Source organism: Sturnira hondurensis, unplaced genomic scaffold (genome assembly GCF_014824575.4).
Source record: "Sturnira hondurensis isolate 20B ecotype Veracruz unplaced genomic scaffold, ASM1482457v3 Scaffold0004474, whole genome shotgun sequence".
NCBI classification, from domain to species: Eukaryota; Metazoa; Chordata; class Mammalia; order Chiroptera; family Phyllostomidae; genus Sturnira; species Sturnira hondurensis.
The window spans coordinates 17,181,276-17,194,670 of record NW_028077105.1 but is presented as its reverse complement, the minus strand read 5'-3'; the positions used below and the strand labels follow the sequence as shown (position 1 = coordinate 17,194,670).

Genomic DNA, 13,395 nt, shown 5'->3' with positions numbered 1-13,395 from the left:
AAGGCTCATTTCAGGCCTGAACTGTGTGAAAATAAGGATAAGGACTAAGAAATGCAAACTCTGTTGTGATGCTATCTATTTAGGAGGCAAGGTGGTGAAGGTTACAGTGGTGGCAGTATTAAAACTGTGGTCTTATGGTCCTGTTCCACCTGAGAGTGAGCTCCCCCTTGCTGTCTCTTCCCCCCACCCACACACTGCCAGCGTGTAACGTTCAGAGTGTGTCATGGTCAAAGCTGAACGAGCACTCGGCACAGCGTCTCGGAGCCACACTGCAGATCTGCCGCCAACCTTCCGTCCACTCGGCTGGCCCCTTTACATTGCTATCTATTTCACCTTAGCCTTGAAGTTTAGGATGATTTGGACTTTGTGTATTTATGCAGCCTTTCTGGCCCACCATTTCTTTTATTTTAATATGATGTAATTTTTTCCTTCAAATGTCCCTGAGAAATGTTTTACGTGGTGAGCTCAAATCCCGCGGAGTCTCATTCAGACAGAAACCAGCCCGAAGTGCCAAATCCGCCGTGAAGACTGTTTGTTGACTGAGTGAACACCTGCCAGCCTTTGAGACGCTGATTTATTTAAGTAAACATTTGGGAAAGCGTGGTTGAACTATAACACACCAGTATTTTAGATTCCTTCTAAATACACAGGTTATTATGTGTTAGAACCTAACCCATTTCTTCTCAACTTTATAACACAGGAGAAGAAAACCTCCTGGCAATTTTACGACGAAGATGGTGGAAGTATATGATTCTGGGACTCATAGACCTGGAAGCCAATTACCTGGTGGTCAAGGCCTACCAGTACACGACTCTGACCAGTGTCCAGGTACTGACGGCTCCTCGTTTCTTCGCAGCCTCCTCAGTTTCCAGACGTCATTTGCTTTCAGTTAGTCACTTAGGAATCTGAATATGACTCTGTAAGTTCTGCAACAAGAGGGAAATTGGTCATATGAAAATTAACTTGAACTTTATTTCTATATCTTACTAGTTTTTCCGAACTCAAGTGAAATTAGGCATTTTTCCTCTTCATTCTTAACAGACCATGATAGTCATTGACAATGTAGGAAAATAATCTGTAGCTATGGATACTGCCAACTAATTTTATGTCAGTAGGAGAATTATTAATAAGCATAAATTATTTTAATCACAACTTAAAACATTTTAGAGTATGTTCGGAGATGCTGATTAGGTAATCAAAATGCCTAATAATCTTTTCTCTCAGCTTTCTTTAATGTGGAGATTTGACAAGCTGAAGGGGCAGAATTTCTCCTAACGGGACAAGACTTAAAATCCTAAAACGTGTGGTACATGATGACAGCCACTGTGTCCTCTCTTTCCTTTTTCTTTTACATATGGACATACACACACACGCACACAGTTATAAGTTTAACTTATATGTTCACAATTTTTACCAAATACCCCCTACATTCCTCATTACATCGTAAATAATAAGCTTAACTCTCTAGGTTCCATCCTTGCTTATCTTTTAATAGCAATATTGTGAATTCACACTCATTCCAAAGTTCCATCATGACACAAAACGTCATTCACATATTACTTCTATTTGAAACCTCCACAGCATTTCTGCCATCCTAACAATTTGCTTAGAAACAGTAACAAAAATGGAGAAACAAACAAGCCAACAAGCCACCTGAGTAAATTCAGATCGTATAGCTTGAGTAGGAAGCTATCTAACCCTGAGATAGATGGGACTACATGCTTCTTCCCACACGCCCAGTGACAGGCAGAAAGCATGACTTTAGGTTAGCTGTTCGACGCCCTACTTAACACTGCATTCTATGAAAAGTTTATGTTAATTCTGGGGAAAGACAAAAAATAATAATTCCACTGAAATATCAATTGGTTTTTATTATAATTGACTCAGCAAGGGAAGAGGGAGGTGAAAAAGCCAGGTAACCTAACAGTTCCAGGACTGTTTTGCCACCTGCCACAAATAAACCTACTAAGAAATAACAATGGTCAGAACAGAAAACATTTGCTCTGAGAACCATACCTGAAGTGTTGTTTAGTAATTTAATTCTGTTTCTTCATTGCACATTGGTAGAACTAATAAGGACCTACAATGATTTTCCCTTGTTCCTATAAATATTAATTGAGCACATAATATCTGCTCTGCCTTCAGTTTTTATTCATATTAATCAATAAGGAAAATATTTTAATTAAGCCTCTGAAGAATGTACTAGTCATTGCAGATGATGGAAAGAGGAATTCATCAACCTTGTCCTGCGGGAGTTTATGGATTTGCAAAGGGAGTAAGAGGCGCAATCTATTCATAGTAACACCAGGTATGATAAGGGGACAGACACCTAAGTGCTACAGTTTCCAGAGGAGGCAGAGATGATATTTCTTTGCCATCGTAAGAAGGTACCTATGCAGATGAGTCTGTAAGACTGGATAAAATATGTGTCCAGCTTTGCACCTGGAATAAAGAGTGTGACGGAAGACCGGGGACAGGAAACTTGAAGAACAGAGAACAGTTTTTCCAGTTTGATTCATCAGTCACTTAGAAAACAGTCACTGAATATTTCTATGTTTAGTATAGCATATTAGGTGGTAAACACACCTGTGAGCAGAAATACTGCCTGTGTTCTCATGGAGTTGCCAATCGGATGGGGAAGACGGCCTTTGGTCTGATGACCAAGTGAATGGATGTATCCTTATAATTGGGGGGCGAGTGTTCTAAAGGAAAGGAACATTGTGCTGTCAGGCCATTTGTCAAAACACTGTGACCTAAACTGGGAAGCTGGGGGAGGACTTTCTAAAGAACTGCTGATGGGGCTGAGGTCTAAGGAGTTGGAGATTAGTAGGGAAGGGAAGAGATCCAAGCAAAGGAGGCAACATGCTGAAGGCTCTGCGGTGGGAAGGACTGTGGCAAGGATGGGCTTGTGGACAAGGTCACTGGGCTGGACAGAGAGCAGGAAGGAAGAGCAGCAGAAGGTGGCCTAGAGCAGGAGGCAGGGGCCCTACTCCACGAGTCTTGTCAGCCAGGCCAAGGGCTTGGGTCTTTAGGCTAGGTGCTGTGGTAAGCCATACTGGAGTTTTACAGTCCACTCGGGCTGTGGTCTGGGGACAGACGGAAGTCACGGGTACTCATAAGTCGGGGCCATGTGTAGGAGTACTTCAATGCCAGGATGCAGAGTATGGCTCACATTTGTAGGTAAAACGGCTGAGAAGGTTTCTGAGGAAAGAAGTGACAGAATGTGACCCACGGTCCTTTTTCAAAGCACTTGTGTTTGAACGAGACAGGCTGCCTTCGCAGTTGGCAGAGTGCCAGACAACTCCTGTGTCCTGATTCCGTGCATGGCAGAGGTGCAGAGCCAGCAGACCTGAAGAGTCCCCCTTGCTGTGTCCTCTTGCCCTTTCGGCTCATTCACCAAGTTTAGGATAGAATGTCACAAACCATTGTTACATGAAGCTTGAAAGGAAAAATTTATCTTTGAAATGATTATAGACTCAGAAGAAATTGCAAAAATGAGGAGTTCTTTGAACTGTTCACACAGCTTTCCCCAGTGGTGACATTTGCTATGACTTCAGTACAATGTGAAGACCAGGATGTTGACATTGGTACAGTGCTGCTCACTGGGCTGCGTACCTGATTCCGTTTCCATCCCTTCTCCCTTCACTCCACTGTGTGTGTGCAGAGTTCTGTGCAGTTTGACCCCATGTGGAGGCACGCTTTATCTTACTGTGCTTCACAGATACTGTGTTTTTCACAAACTAAAGGTTTGTGGCAGCCCTCCGTTAAACCAGCCTATCGGCACCATGTTACCAGGAGGCTCAGATGACGGTTAGCATTTTTTACCAATAAATTACTTTTAACTGCGATATATGCTTTGTGTCTTTAGACATAAAGCTATGCACACTTAATATACTACAGTATTGTGTAAACGGAACTTTTGTGCATGCACTGAGAAACCACAAAACCCATGTGACTTGTTTTACTGTGAGATGAGCTTTATCGCAGTGGTCCACAACAGGAGCCTCCGCATCTCTGCGGTAAGCCTGCGTGGTGTGCGTGGGGCCAGCCACGGTCAGGTCAGCTCCCTCTGAGCTGTGCTGTCACCACAGAGGAAGTCTCCCAGGGTGCCCCTGTGAAGTCACAGCAGTCCCGCCACCCTCGTCCCTGTTTTGGCAACCACTAATCTATCCTCCATCTGTGTAATCTTGTCAACTGGAGAATATTTTATGTCAAAAAATAGATTCATACAATGTTTAACCTTTGGAAGTTGGCTTTTTCACTAAGCATGTCCTTAAATCCATCCAAACCGTTGCATGTATCAACATTTTGTTCTTTTTTGTTGCCAAGCAGTATTCCACGGTATAGATATGGCAGGTTTGTTTAACCCCCACCTGTTCAAACGCTGGGGTTGTTTCCAGCTTTGGACTTTTACAAATGAAGCTGCCACGAACACGCATGTGCAGGTTTTTGTGTCAACGTAAGATTTCATTTCTCTGGGATAAATGTTCAAAAGTGCAATTGCTTGGTCAGATAGAAAGTGACTAATTGGTTTTAGAAACTGTCACACAGCCTTTCAGAGTCACTGTACCATTTCACACTCTCACAAGCGATGTGTGAGAGGTCTACTTGCTCCTCGTCCTCTCTAGCATTCGGTATTATTGTTCCTTTTATGTTAGCCATTCGAAAAGGTATGCAGTGATATTTCACCATCGTTTTAACATATACTTCCCTAATAGCTCATAATGTTGAACATCTTTTTGAAAAATTATATTTTAAGATTGCCTTAGAGTCAAATCTAAGAAACTTAACAATGGCAAAAGAGATAATATTTACTGAGGAAGAAAAGATAATGAAGAGAGACACTGAAGGGAAGAAACCCAGCTGCTTTCTTTATTTGAAAGTAAAAAGAGATACAGTAACACCGTGATATTGAATTTATAAGGATTTTATTCTAAAGACACGTTTGTGGACTTGTAGCTCTTGACTTGTGCAGAATAAATAGGTTGTGCCTGTAACTTTGAGACAGATTAGCAATGACATTCGGCTAAATTCTAAAAGCTATGCTATTTTTATAACTGTGCTATCCAAACCATTTCAGTACAAGTATCAGCTTTATGACTTCTTGCCAAAGAGTATCCATCTTTCTCCAGCCATGCAGTATTAAAATGCAAATAGGCGAAACTAGTGAAATGAAAAGTGGAAAGCAGGTCTCTTCAAACTCCACAGTTGGGTCATTAGAATTAACTCACAATGGAAACAAGTTGCAGTACTCCTGCCCGAAGCCATTCGGAGGGGTCTGTACTGCTAATGTACCCCGTCCTTCGCACTGGATATTTCAGAGCTCTTCCCACCAGTCAAGCAGTTTTCATCAGGAACCAGGGAGAAAGAAGAAGGAAATCCCTCTGGCCCTGATGATTTTCCTTCCGCCCCAGCTCCTCTGACTGTGGGCTGTTAGCCAGCTTCCCCACTGTGCAGTGTGACATCCAACCCTGAGACAGATTCTACATGGCATGTACATGCAGATCCCATGTGCGACATTGACAACAAACTACAACATACACATGCCACAGTTTGTCTCATAGCTTTATGTAACTCTCAGGTCTTTCTGGGTCCACTCCCTGATTGGTAGGTAGGCTCGGAATTAGGTTGTATCAGACACAGGGAAAAGCAGGGTCCTCTGCATCTTCCTCTGTGTCTCTGAAGTTTAAAGTTTAAGCCGTATGAATAGACTTGGCATACAGATTTCTTCACTGACTAAAAAAATATGCCAATGCTATGGCTAAGTGCTGGGGACCAAAGTATCCATTAGATTGCCAGTGTGCACTAAAAGCTCTCTATATTCCAGCTCCTTTTACTCACGTATTTTCCACTGATTCCATTTAAGAAAAAAGTAAAAAAGATACATGTTGCCTAAATCATCCTGTCCTCCCATGGACTTTCACTCTTGGGTAGAAATTTAAGAGGAGTGATGAAAATGTTCACAGCTGCATGCAAAACGATCTAGGTGAACGAACTCGCTTGAGACACCGCAAGAAGTCTAGGAAACCCACATTCCAATTGGCTTTGCCCCTGACCAGTTACTGTGTCACAGGTAAGAGCTGGTCAGTACGGGTGAAACCTCATCAAGATCAATGAAATTGTTGCTGGGTACAAAGTTCTCCCCAACCCACTCTGCTTTGGAGGGAAAATATCGAGAGAAATTGTACGAGCGAAAAAAAAATTGTACGAGCGAATACATCATGATCTATTTGGAATCATGTTTTTGCAGTACCAGGAGCCAAACAACTCCAACAATAGATCTTAATGAAATAAAGCTAAGTGATTTACATAACAGAGACTTTCAAAATAGTGGTCATAGAAATGCTCACCACTGTCAAGAGGACAATGCACAGAACAGTGAAAATTTCAACAACTTAGAGCCCTAGAATACAGTTGCTTGACGCGTGTAAAATGAAAACATTTTTCTCCTATGGTACAGATGGAATGCCTGTTTTCTAATGAACAGGTTCCTAAAATATTTCCAAATACATTTTTATAAATGATTTCTGTGTTTAACACAATGGGAAACACACAAATTGTTCCTTCTATTAAATTGAAAAATCATTTTGTTATATAAATAACTTACTTATTTTCTTAATATTCTTTCCATATACTGTTCATGAAAAATGAATCACTTCTCTATTTCAATATTGCACCAGACCCAAAGATTCATACCTTTCAGAGTTAGTGCCCAGATTTCCTAGCCTAGAATATTTGGTAGCTAAGGGAGAACAGGGCAGATGGGAAGACGCAGGAGACCCAACCGTGGATGTCCCCGAGGCTCCTTTATGGTCACACAGATTTACCTGCCAACTGTTGATTGACCATTAGATCTCCCAAACATGACAGTTCTCTGCAGAACACAACTGGTGGACTAGTGGGTAGATGACTGTGCAAATAGTTGGAGTCAGTGCTTTCATTTATTCAAGGAAGCAATTACAAGTTGACTTGGTGAGTACCTCTCGGTGTGTGTGTTTGCATCTGTGTGTGTGTAAGAGACAGAGATCGACACAGAGAGGAAGAGAGAAACAGAAAGAACGCATAGCATTGCAGATAAAAGTTTTCTAATGGCTAAGTAAATAAAATTTCAAAACTCCCATTTTTCTTTACTTTGGAAACTGATGAATTATAAGCCCAGACAGAAACTAATTTTAATTAAATTTCTAAAATTCAGAGTTACAGTTAGCCACATGTAAGATCTTGCCAATTAGGTGTGCTCATTGGCTGATGTGTCCATTTGACCTTTAAGTGATTTGTATAGGCATGGAATCTTTTGATAGAAATTTAGAATCATGTTTTTATTTCAAGTCATCTTCCCTACCGACAAGCAAAATTCTATAAATAACATTATTGATAATTTCTTATAGTTTCTCCAGGTAATTACTTCTCTGGTTTCTTGAAACATTAAAAATTACAAATGTGATGAAAGATAAATTAAAGATTTGCTGTGTTGGGTAAAAGACTAGAGGATTTTTTTTATACCAAAGATCTAATTTTTAGTCCAATTTTAAAAAATGCTATATTCTATGAAGGATTTGGAGGACATAATATAAAAAGGTGATGTACTTGAAAAAAGCTAGCTTATAACAATTAGCTTACAATGTAAAAAGAGAATTAAGATTAAAAAACTCCAAATAGTTGCCCTGGCTGGTGTAGCTCAGTGGTTTGAGTGCGGGCCTACGAACCACACGATTTTGGTTCGGTTCCCGGTCAGGGCACATGCCTGGGTTGCAGGCCAGTTCCCAGCAGGGGACTCATGAGAGGCAACCACACATTGATAGATATTTCTCTCCCTCTCTCCTTCCCTTCCCCTCTCTCTGAAAATAAATAAATAAAATGTAAAAAAAAAAACTCCAAATAGTCTCATTAGAAACATCTTTTTACATAGAACTTCTTCACTTTTCAAACAAAAATGTCCTTGAAATAATATTTTTCTATATAAGATATAAACAAAGCAACTTAGTAAATAGCAAAAATTATACATTAAACTCAATGTTATACTTCAAGGTGCTTATTATTATACACTTATTTTAATGTGGCTACCTTTGTTCAAATATTTTATAATTTTCCTGTTAAAAATTTTAGAACCAACTTCAAGTCATGAAAATTTCTTTATAACGTATCCTTCCTTTGGATCCAGAAAGTTTTATCTGACTGAATCCAACATTTTGATTTCCCCCCCCCCTCCAAAATTAAAACCTACCCTCAAAGAATGAGTTTCCATGAAGGAATAACAGTGAATCTTCTGAAGGCAGTTTCAAAAAGTAATGAGAGCTTCATTAAAATATACCTGTGACCTTCCAGAGTGAGAATTGTTAATGGCAACCAGGTTCGAATGGTTGAACTTCAGTGTCCTACAGAACATTAGATGTGTAAACACCCACATGCCCTTCTGCTCAATAAGTGGCAGTATCTGTTCCTTTAAAGAAAATTTCTCGTTCTTCTCAGGGCATACCTTTCCTTATGTGTGACCATTGCTACCACTTTCAATCCCTGAAAGCCATCAGAGTTCTAATCCATGGAATATGTAATTACGGTACTTTACATGGCAGAAGGGACTCTGCAGACATGAATAAATTAATGAAGTTGCAATGATGAGGTTACTCTAGATTATTGGAGAAATGCCAATGTAATCATAAAGGTCCTGGGAAGAAGGGGGCAGGGGTCAGAGGAGAGACTAGATGTGCCAATGAAAGCAGAGGTCAAAGAGTCAGAGACAGAGCTGAAGACGCTGCACTCCTGACTCTGAAGGTGGGGAAGGAACCACAAACCAAGGAGTACAGGCGGACTGTGGAAACCCAAAAGGCAAGGCCAGGGATGCTCCCCTAGAGCTTCCAGAGGAACGCAGCCCTGTCAACACCTTGATTTGGGACTTCTGATCCCTGAAGTCATAAGATAATGAATGCAAGGAGGGACCCCAAAAATGGAATTTAAAAAAAAAGATTGTGTATTTATTCTTACATGTTTAAACTTCGGTCACCTTCCAAGTGCTCTCCATTTGATGCAATACACATATCAAAACTTTTTTCCACTGCTCAGAACAGTTTCTGGACTCATCGATTTTGATGCCTTTTAGTGCTTCTGCTGTTTTTTTATTTCGCCCCTTCCACAAGGGCAAAATGGTTCTCTTTGAGGACTTTTTTCATTTGAGGAAACAAAAGAAGTCACTTAGAGCAAGAGCAGGTGAATAGGGAAGATGGGGCAGGGGGTTATGCCATTTTGGGTTAAAAACTGCTGAATACTCAGTGCAATGTAGGCAGATATGCTTGTAAAGCATCCATCATGAAATGGGCGAACACATTGAAAGAGTCTTCAAAAAAAACTTACTGAAGCTAAACCCAGCCTCTCGCAATAATGCCAGTTGGTGCACTGATACAGATGGGTTCCTAGAACACTCACCTAGCAGGGAGAACCTGTACAATGAGGTGCCTGCCCTTCAGAAGATAATTCTGTTTTTTGTGTTTCCCGCCCTCTGCCCCCACCACTTTGTGATGTTTTAAGGCACTAAGTTTGTGATCATTTGTTACAGAAGCAGCAGGAGACTAAGACAGTTGGAGACAATATTTAATTTCTTCATGTTCTCCAGGTGGATTTGAAGGCGCTGATCTTTTGAGGGCCTTTTCTAGAAAGAACCAGAAACACATTACACGTGCAGGCTTCTCTTGCCCATCTGTGTTCGTGTTTCCATTCTCGGAGAAGAGAATCCTGTTGGGGAGCTTTTCCCTCTTCATGGTGACTAAGGTGCCAATGTTCCCAAAGGTTCCTGGATGGGCTCCTCGGAGGAGGACTCTGCAGTTGTCTGCGATGGACAGATGCACGTGCAAACATTTCCATGACGGGTCTGGTTACATTAAAGAAGAACCCAGTCACTACAGAAAACTCACCGCCATAAATATTTGAAGTTAAAGTGTATCCTTGTACCTATAAAAAGAAAATGAAAAAAGTGCAGAGCCTGCTTCCCTTGGCAATGCATTTGAAGGGGTGTGTTTGTTCATAAATCACATCAGTAAAAAAGCCTGCTAGCTATGTCAAGACTGAAGGGTGTCATCTTAAACTTGCTGACACTTTTAAAGACTCAGACTATGAAAAATCATAAAAAACACCAACACATAAGAAAATAGCAAGGGTTATTTTTGTCCCTCTTCTTCCTGTCTTCCTCTTGTTTTTATGTTCTTCATTGGGAAGCATTTCCAATCCAAGAACTCTTAAATAGGAAGAGTGTGGATATTGGGTAGGAGGCTTCATGATCAGGTTAGAAGTTGTGACACCCTCTGGGCTTGAGAATGGTGACAAGAACTAGCAGCTGCACAAGAGGCTCACCTTGTGAGAGAGCTGCCCGGGGCCAAAATCATCCCATTATGTAGCTTTAGGCAGCACTAGTTACCTTAGTGAGAGCAAATCTCCCCAGATAGTTTCAGAGAAATAAAAATTATCTATTGCTTTCATCTCATTCATTCATTCAGCGTCTGCTCTCTGCCAGCCAATGAGATGTGCTTCTCAGGACTTGGGTCAGATGTTGCCTTTTTATTGGGTTATTCTCTGACCACCCTACTTAAAATCACAATCTCCTGCCCACTCAGCACTCCCTATCCTCTCCCCTGCTTTATATTTCCCCAGAATCCTTATCATTATTGACATACTATTTGTTTTACTTGGCTGTCTCTCTTCCTACATAAGCTTACAAATCCCCACAAAAGAGAAACTTTTTATTACTTTGATTTTTATTTCCCAAGATAATGTGTGGTATCCAATAGATGCTCCATAAATACTTTTAAAAAATTAAGAAAATATATAAGGGACCCTACAGTGTACCGAGCACTATCCTAGAAGCAGGAGATAAAACTGAGTACAAGAAAGAAATATTCTTTTCCTTTCAGAAGATACTTCTGTTTGAGCATGATAAGTACATTTCGATAATATGGAGATCAAAAGGACCCCCTGTGGGGGCACCCACTCCCCACTTAGGAGGCCAGAAAGGGCTTCTAAACTGAGCTCTGAAAGGTTAAGTTTGAGTGGACCAGCCAGGAAATCGTGGAAGAGATGGACATGAGAACTCCAGGCAAGGAAATAGCGTGTGCAAAGAAATGAGTCAAGAAAGACCACAGCATATTAGGGAACTAAAAATGTTCCTGTTTAGCATCTGAATAAGGTACTGGTCAAAGAAGAGAATGAACACAAATCACAAAGGGAATTTGGGCTTAATCCTGAGAGTTTCTAGTGTAGGAATGACATGATGCGATTGGCAGTTTAGACAGGTCATTCACATGGTCTGATGAGGAGGGGCCGACAGAATGGGACAAGTGAAGAGATTCGAGAGAGATCTAAGGGCCTCAAAAGACAAGGCCTGGTGACTTATTTGATGTGTGGTGAAGAAGAAGGATCAACCCATGCGCTCAGCAGATTTCATATACTTTTCCATGGGTGCGAGACATAGTGCGTGAAGAACATAGTGCTCCTACCCCCATGAGCTTCCCTTCCAAGCCATACTTAATTTTAATTTTCTGTCTTTTCCACTAGAATATGAGGGAGTGAGATCTGTAAAAATATGAGGAAGAGAGTTCCAAGCAGAGAGAAGATCCAGAACATGGCATTTTTAAGAAACAGAGAGTCCACAAAGTTGCCAGTAGTAAGAGATGACATTGAAGAAGGAGGTACAGGCCACAATCACCTAGGCTAGTCACATGCAAGGCGATGTGAGTCAAGGAGAGGGGGTTGGATTTGTTTTAAGGAAACTCATTAGACTGTGTGACGATTTTTTATTTTTCGATCACTGTGGCTGCTCATGGAGAACTGACTGCATAGAAGCCAGAGTGGACATGGTTAGACAGTTAGGAGGCCCCTGACTGAAGGACGATGGTGCCTAGAAGCCAGGTGCTAACTGCAGAGGTGTCTAGAGGTGGTTTCACAAGAGAAAGACAGGATTTTCTGAGTGTTTGTATGGGGTATGAAGGAAGTTTGAGTGAAAAAGAAGAGTCAAAAATGAATCCTTGATTATTAGCCTGAACCACTGGGTTGTGCCATGCAGTGAAAAGAGGAAAAGTAGGAAAGAGCATGTGTAGGGTGGAATATCGAGTTCAGCTTTGGCTGTGGAGGTTTGAGCTTCCTGTCAGATATCCAGCCAGAGCTCAGTATTTTTTCTTTTACAAAAATGCAATGTCCGACCATTGTGGTCATGACTGGAAAAGAGGTGGGTGGATGGACATGATGTAGATGGGAAAGCTCCCACCTTCCTAACGTTATTTGAATGCAGAGCTCTCTGAGTACAGAGGAGGCAGCTATGGAAGAAGTTGCCTTATCTGCATGGCCAGGAGCCTGCCAACCCAGTGTGCAGGCCCTGTTAGAGGTACAGCCACACACACAGAGAACACTGCCCAAGGTGCAGGAGCTCAGAATGGCCTGCCAAGCACCTTGGGAGGCTCTTAGGTAGGGGGATGCCCTTCACGGTGTGACCTGCCTGCCCAATTGTTCTCTTCAAGGGTCATTTTGAAACCAGGCTCTGCCCTGGAATTGCATTTCTGGAAGCCATTTTCATACAGATGGTGCTGAAAGTTGTGATCCTGTTCACTGAAGGACGAGTCATGTTAGAAGAAACAATTTAAGGACAAAGATATGAGTTATGTGTGAGCCATGCTGAGCTGTAGGCATTTTTGGATCATTCACACCAGATCTGCAATATGGCTCTAGAGTGAAGAGATGGATCCAGATTTAAGATGCAGATCTAGAAGTCACCAGCATAGAGATGGCTTTTAAAGTGAGAACAGTAGACAAAATCCTTTAGGGTAAACGTGGTGTGATGAGAAGAAACACTACGGTGAAATCCTGAGATCGAAATATTTGAGAGATGGGAGTACATCCAGAAGCCCACAGGCTGGGAACCCATAAAAAGAGCCTGTGAAGGAGGCACAGAATGAAGGGCAGATACTAGGAGACCTGACAGGTAAGGACGCCAAAGGAAGGAGAGAGTGTCAGGTGCTGTGTTGAGTGAGGCAGAGACAGAAATGCATCTGCTGGGCCAAAAACAGGGGGTGTATCTTTGAGTGGTTTTGATGGTGTGTGGGAGCAGAACCCAGACTGCACTGAATGGATGCCGAAACATGGGCATGGTGACTGAATGGCAGCTCTTTTCAAGACGTTTGGCAGGAAAGGAAGTAAGAGGTGGGTGGCAGCCAAGGGTGGCATATGTAGAATGTGAAGATGAGAGCGCTATGGGCTGAGCCCTCAGACACACCAGTTCTGGGGGGCAAAGGGAATACAAAATGAGTCCACAAAATGACAGAAGGCAGGAAGTGCCAGAGACGTAGGAGGAAAAAAGATAGACACATCAGGAAAAGAGGAAGTTCAAGGACAGAATGGCCAGTAAGGCCAAGGGCTGCC

At 41.8% G+C, this 13,395-nt stretch overlaps 1 protein-coding gene across 1 annotated transcript in view; it reads left to right on the top strand.

Annotated features, from left to right (window-relative positions):
* Nucleotides 1–700: 700 nt before the first annotated feature.
* The window catches only part of SLC35F1 (solute carrier family 35 member F1), a gene marked incomplete at its 5' end in the record, with an annotated part of 68,265 nt that continues 55,570 nt past the window's right edge, over nt 701–13,395 (top strand). Inside the window, one exon of the mRNA XM_037045863.1 lies at nt 701–828. Within this exon, the coding sequence (XP_036901758.1) occupies nt 701–828 (128 nt within the window). The remainder of the gene's footprint in view (nt 829–13,395) is intronic.